This window comes from Simochromis diagramma, unplaced genomic scaffold (genome assembly GCF_900408965.1).
Source record: "Simochromis diagramma unplaced genomic scaffold, fSimDia1.1 OVJJ01000205.1, whole genome shotgun sequence".
Lineage (NCBI taxonomy): Eukaryota > Metazoa > Chordata > Actinopteri > Cichliformes > Cichlidae > Simochromis > Simochromis diagramma.
The window spans coordinates 773,768-780,663 of record NW_024386782.1 but is presented as its reverse complement, the minus strand read 5'-3'; the positions used below and the strand labels follow the sequence as shown (position 1 = coordinate 780,663).

The 6,896-nt window shown below is 39.7% G+C and overlaps 1 protein-coding gene across 1 annotated transcript; it reads right to left on the bottom strand.

Moving 5' to 3' along the window:
- Positions 1–1,476: 1,476 nt before the first annotated feature.
- On the bottom strand, positions 1,477–5,244 carry LOC120723356 (zinc finger and SCAN domain-containing protein 4-like). Its single transcript, XM_040014774.1, has 3 exons — positions 5,129–5,244; positions 4,752–5,056; positions 1,477–2,774 (listed from the first exon to the last, which is right to left on the bottom strand). Exons 2-3 carry the CDS (start codon positions 5,026–5,028, stop codon positions 1,867–1,869), a joined length of 1,185 nt encoding a protein of 394 aa, XP_039870708.1. The 5' UTR covers positions 5,029–5,056; positions 5,129–5,244; the 3' UTR covers positions 1,477–1,866.
- Between the last annotated feature and the right edge of the window lie 1,652 nt (positions 5,245–6,896).

The following is a 6,896-nucleotide window of genomic DNA, read 5'->3' as shown; positions in this document are numbered from 1 at the left end:
ACAAAGGTGTTACAGCCCTGGGCCTTGGAGGGAGTGAGACTGCCCTTTTGTGTTCATGCAAATCTAAGTGTGCCAGGACTCGTGGATGACTGGCTGCTGGGAGTCCTGTGCCAGCCTTCTTTTATGCAGATCACAGTGTGCCAGACCTCGCGGACGATTGGCTGCCTGGAGATCCCATGACCACTCCATGACCAATTGACTGGCTCATTGTCTGCACCTGGGAATATAAAAAGCTGAAGAGCCTTCACACTATGGGGAACTGCTGCTCTGAAGTGAACATGCAGTGGCCTCCTCGTCTGCTTTGCATGTGAAGCTTGTTTGTTAAGCCTGTTTGCTGTGTTGCTCTTTGTTTAAACCTGGTATACAGCTAAACTTAGTTTCGTTAGAGTTTTGTGATGCTGGCTTGCCTTGGTTAACCCTTGGCTTTTATTTTGTGTGCTGCCAGCTTGCCTTAGTTAACCCTTAGCTTTTACTCTTGCCTGTTCTTTTCATTGTGTATTAATTGTTTCCCCGGTGGTCTGTTGAACAGCCCTGTCGGTTTTCAGTTTAATGTTTGTAATAAAACCCCTTATTTACTCAGATTTCGTGAGAGGGCTTGTGTATGTTTCTCCCTTCCTGTCGCCTAGCAGAGGGGGTCGTGACATAAGGCTTTTAAAAAAAGAATATAGAAATCATATCTGTAAGCATGTGGAGTTTGTTCCTAAGGATATATAAAATTTGTGGTATATGTTAAATTCTCTTACATTTGTTTTGAGCCCAAGAGGACACACAAACCCAGCCTCTGAGAATTACAAGCTCGCGTACTCGTTGTGCCAGGGAGTCTTTTGTTGGGATGGCAGTTGTAAACTTGGTGCCAGTTCAAACATGCACTGTGATGACCCCTTGGGAAATAAGTGATCAGCTGAAAGTACCTGTCCCTCCACATACCAGACAAAAATGATGTTTTACTGTAAGGAATGGAGTTGATAAACCTGAATTAAGGCTGATGTTACATTAAATGGCGTTATTTAATGCTAGGTTTAGAACAACACAATGTTTCTGACCCTCCAAGTGAACAAGCAAAGTGTGTACGGGGAAGGGCTTAAGCCTAGGGCTACAAAGTCTACATCTCCTACCATGATTGGCTCTGGATCCTGTGGAAAAACTTTGGAGGAAGTACCCGAATGTTTTGGAAGTTAACTCATTCACTGCCAGCCATTGGCAGTGAATGAGTTAAACCCATTGACTCATTCACTGCCATTGACGGCTATAGCCGTCAATGGCAGTGAATGAGTTAAAGATTCTTCAGAATGGGAAAATTTTAACTCGACTGACCCATGAACATCTAAGCTGCAGTGCAAGGCTGAACAACATGTTTTTTTCCTCTACAAACAGAACATTGAAATCTTAGTTTATCTTAATTTTCTGCTTAGGCAGCATCACAAACACAATTTAGGCTGTCGTGTGGTGACCAACAAATTCTTTGTCCTTTTTTTTTTTTTACATCCTTAGTGCTCTGTGGTGAACTAATTTATCAAATGTCTTGTGACTTTTCCTCAACATCTTTCCATCAGGGCGAGGAAAACTAAGCGATTAGATGCTGGATTTTTCCTGCCTAGCTTAAACTGAATGTCTTAGAGGTCATATGTTCCTAGTATGTCATATGTGTGTTAAAAACCTCTTTTCTGGCAGTTCATATGTTCCTGTTTTAGTTCTTAAAAGCCACACTGTGTCAAAATTTTTGTTTATTTCACAAAAAGAGGGCACAGTTAAATCAGTCTGCTACATTATTTTTCCAGAAATATCAAAAAACAAACAGAATTTGTTAATAAATCTAGATCTAAAAGCCACTTAGATATTTCTAGCTTTTCTTCAAAATCTACTGAATTAAACTGCGTTCTGTGCGAGAGCCTCTTTGTGAGTCCTTTGATGAGTGCGAAGGTTACTCCTCTGAGAAAAGCACTTGCCACACGTGTCGCATGTGTACGGTTTCTCTCCTGTGTGAATTCGCTGGTGTATCTCGAGGTGGCTGATGCGATCAAAGCTCTTCCCACAGAACGGGCAGATGTACCACTTCTCCCTAATGCGGCGCCCCGCTATAGTTTTGTGCAACTCTGGGTCGTTTAAATGAAAGAGTCTGTTGTCTGTGTTAAAGGTTGACATGGTTTTAGTCTGTGGTTGCTGTTTTTCTGAGAGGAATCTAATGGACATTCCTCTCTCTGAGTGATTTATTGCTTCTATAGGTTGACTTGGCTGAGACTGGCTGAAAGTCACAGGTGCCCTTGATTTACTTGATGCACCTTGAACCGTTTCATTGTCCCTCATAAACCTGTCCGAGTATGCTCCCTCTGCTGAATTATCGAAAATGTCCAAGGCATTTTGAATGAGCAAGATTTCGGAGTCCAGATTTTGAGACAACTGCTTTGTTTCGAAAAAGCACTCCGAGTCATCTGCAGTGTCGCTGTCTCCCACCGAAACAGTCAGCCACTGCTGTGACTCTTGCTCTTCCACAACCTCAGCAGGCTGGTGGTTCAAATTCATCTCGTGGGGACCTGCTCCACTGTTAACGCTGTGATCCGAGTCCACGACCTGCTCCACGATCTGGACGTCATCCTCGTCTTCTAGTTTGACTACTAAGTCTTCGTCATCTTTGCCCTCACTGTCAGATTTGCGCTGCTCACTGCGTTTCTCTTCTGTTTGAGGAGGTGATGACGTTCCCTGATTTGGTGAAATATCCACCTTATCTCTCACGCTCTGATCCGAAGACAAAGTCTGGACCGACTCTATCGTAGGCCCTGAAAGGACACAGCAGATTGTTTAAATTGTTAAAGGAAAATCAAAGTTCCCTTAAAAAGTCATTTTTTAAAACAGGTTAACTTTATAATTAATCGCCTCAGCAACAGAGGCAGCAAATACTGTGAATTGTAAAGAAAGGTACCCAAATAACATGCACCTGCTTCATTACAGCGCTGTCTGAAAATGTGACATTAAACACTGGGAAACTTTTTGACTTAGTAAGTAACAAGCAGATACACCAACGCTTTTAATGACTGTTAGCTGCAGGGACAGTCAAGCCAACTACAATGACATATCACTAAGAAAATCATCATATCACAGTGGAAAAGCTGGCAGTAGAAAGTATTTGACAAGTTTTCCTACAAAATGGCAAAAGTCACTTAAAACATTTTCTGCCTGTTGACAAATTAGGTAAATCTAAAGAACACAGACCTGTTTGTTATCTACAAACCCAATTCTGAAACCTTTGGGACACGATGTAAAATGCAAATAAAGAGACTGCAATGATTTCCCAAGCTCATAAACCATTTTTTAAATTCACAGCATAACTTAGAAAACATCAACAGGTAAAACTGAGACATTTTACTAATTCATTAAAAATATTAGTTTATTTTGAATGTGACTGCAGTGATGTGTCTCAAAAAGGTTGGATCTTTTGCCAGTCTTTAGGCACATTTTTTTCTTTCTGATACTTTGACCTTTTTCTTCTTTATTAACCCGGTGTGTGTAACTTTGGCTCTGTTCTGTAGATCATTACCATGCTGATATACACCTCTTTTACCACTTGTCTTGTTAGTTAATAGTTAATATTTTGGTGGATCCAGTGAATATGTCAGGAACCTTGGCCTCATTTTGGACAGTGATCTCAGTTTTGATAATCATATTAATCAGGCCAACCAGAACTGCTTTCTATCACTTCAAAAACACATCAAATGTTAAAAATCCCCATCTCACACTGAATCTCAGAAATAGGCCCATGCATTTATATAAAGCAGGTTATACTACTGTAATGCTCTGTTTGCTGGATTATCCAAATCATCACTAGGACGACTTCAGCTTGTTAAGAATGCAGAAGCCAATCCGTAAACGCACAAGGAAATTTGACTATATAACCCCATACTGAAGTCACTAACTGGCTCTCAGTTCAACACAGAATTACCTTTAAAATCCTTCTATTAATTCATAAAGCTCTCAATGATTCCTACCCCCTTCCTGTACATCTCCGGCTTACTCAGTGTTTATAATCCGATTAGACCTCTCAGGCAGGTGCAGATCTTTTAACACTTCCCAGAATTAGATCTAAGTGTGCTGAAGGTGCTTTCAGTTGCTGTGGTCCTGTCCTTTGGAAGGAGCTCACTGTTATCAATTACAACTGTGTCTAAACAAACTTAAAACATTTTTATTCTCACAGGCTTACAATAAATAACAGTGTAAGTGGGTGTATATGTGTATGTGTGTGCATTAACTTTAATTTATTTCTTTGTAAAGGTTAGTTTAGTTTTTCTGTGTTTAAATTAATTTTGCCTTTACATCATGTGGTAACATGCTGGACATAATGTCTATCTAAAACATTCATCAGGCTTCTTTTCATCATCAAACTTAAGTCATGCAGGTTTGTGCCAAGGAGCAAGAAAGAAACTACTCTCCTTCTAAACCCGATGTTGACATTACTGTGAGCTGACACTGTTTTAAGCTGCAATATTAAACAATACAGATGTGCTAAAACTCCTCCTGTGCACACTTACAAATAGAAGGTGCTGTATAGAGAATATAGTTGTTATATTGTTAAATATAAGAGAATATAATTGTTTGGAAACGCTGTACTTAAACAAACACATGTCCTCATATGTTCACAAACATTACAGTGTGTTACAAATAGTTTGCAAACGGACTTTTTCATCCACGGGGTATTAAATTGTGTCTTTTAAGACAAATATCGTTTATTGATCCCGTGTTTCTGCCGCGGTTGTTCTTACCATCACCGGCGGGCGGCAGCAGCTTATTCTGCTGCTCTCTCTTGGAAAAAGATGATGAGGAGTTATTTGCAGACTGAGCCCGAGCCGCTAACCGCTCCTTTTCCATCAACAACAACTTTCTGTTCAGAGCCTCGATTTCAATCTCTCTCCTCCGAAGCTCGACCTGGACCAATGCGAAGCCGTCCTCCCACAGTTTGCTAATTTCCACCACGGCTGCTTTAGTTAGCATCTCCATGATCGAGGTTAACTTGCTCTGGAAAGCTACACTGTTGGCCATTTTCCCCGCGATCAGCAGCTCTCCTTGACTGTAAGGACGAGGCAGGATGTTAAACGGACTCGGTGCGTGGGGACAGATCACACAGAAGGAGCGAACTCACCGCGGTAGTTTACATCACAGACGCTCTTTGAGGTGAAAAATATGGAAGTGTAATACAATAGCAACAGGAAACTCGAGTGCTCACGTGATGCTGAGAGTTTACGGTGCCCCTGATGGGTCAAACTTTCTCACCAGCAATATAATTATAATGAAGTGTGGCAGTGTTTGGTCGTTTAAATGAACTATATAAACAAACAATAGCAGTTTTGTAATTTCATAGGCTGTCTGTAATAAATACTGGGTGGAAATAATAATTATATTTATTGGGTTTTTTTTTTGTTTTTTGTTTTTTTTTAAATATTAGATTACATTATAATACAACATGTGTTATCTATTCTCGAATAACTGAGGTCAGCTAGAGTCCAGGTTGGGTCTTAACTATGAGTATTTCACGCAATTATTATTATTAGAAAAAAGTATAATAACAAACGTTGAACATGTGAACATATTAACAAAGCAAAGCAAGTGCTTTGCTTTGCTTTGTCAATATGAAGTAACCTTCGCACTCATCAAAGGACTCACAAAGAGGCTCTCACACAAACGCAGTTTTATTCAGTAGATTTTGGAGAAAAGCTAGAAATATCTAAGTAGCTTTTAGATCACGTACCTCTCCTATCTTCCCCATGATGAGAAAGATGACGTGAAAAACCTGATTCAAGCGCACCCTAGTCTGTTTGGGGATGTACCATCTAGAACCCCAGTGTTAAAGCACGACATTGACGTGGGTAATGCGTGCCCTATTAAGCGACACGCATACCGGTGCCCCCCACTCAAGGTTTGGCGATACCTAGCCATAGCTCTTGGAGCTCTCCATGTCTGCTGACACCAAAGTCAGATGCAGTCATAGTCCCTGACTCGTACCCGTTGCCTCGCATGGAAGACTGCATATATATATATATATATATATATATATATATATATATATATATATATATATATATATATATATATATATATATATTTATTTATTTATTTATTTATACTATGCCACTTTGCGGGCCTCACTCACCCATGTTAGTAGTCAGGGTATTTGTTATGCGGTTCAGATTCTGTTTGTTACTCTGACAGTATCAGGACACGCAGGAGTGGCTGAGATATGTTCAAACTTTACTATCGTGCGCAAATAACTACAGACCTTTTCTTTGAAAGTTATTGGAAAATGTCATCTAGAACAAATTCAGGTGTGCCGCTTGTTTCTTGATTTTTGTGAGCTGGCTTGTGCTGACTGATTTTCTCCATTAGATGAGGCTGTTTTTCCACGAGAGTACATAAAAGCTGGAGTTAAAGCACCTTGCGAGCAGAAAAAGTCATTATAAATAAGACTTATTAAATATATGGTGCTCAAGTTTGTGATTATTTTACTAGGCAATACGTGACCACACAAAATAGATCAGAAGTCTTAACGTATCACTGAATGAAATCACATGTTTTATTGGCTAATAAACCAATAAAATGTCACATTAAATGGGATGGATTTAACAGCAGCAAAAGCAGTGGGGTTGCTGGAGTTGTCAGCAAAAACTTTAAAAAACAAACTAATACAAGCTATTGGGCAATTCAAAGTACAAGTACAAAAATACTTTGAAATATAAATGAATAAGGGTGAAGTCGTTGTTATGAAATATAGGCAATGAACTTACCAAGACATTGCTGAGGGTTCCACTTATTTTTTAAAATTGTATATGATGGTACATACCGGTAGGTATATTTCTCTCATTTTAACTAACGCTCGCGCAAATTTCCGCGTGCTCATTGGCTTGTAGACGTGC

Bases quoted from the DNA above. Each gene is read 5' to 3' on its own strand.
- LOC120723356 (XM_040014774.1), bottom strand. From the start codon at position 5,028: ATGGCCAACAGTGTAGCTTTCCAGAGCAAGTTAACCTCGATCATGGAG. The intron at 2,775-4,751 runs GTAAGAACAACC...GTGTCCTTTCAG, and splicing joins GCTGCCGCCCGCCGGTGATG to GGCCTACGATAGAGTCGGTC.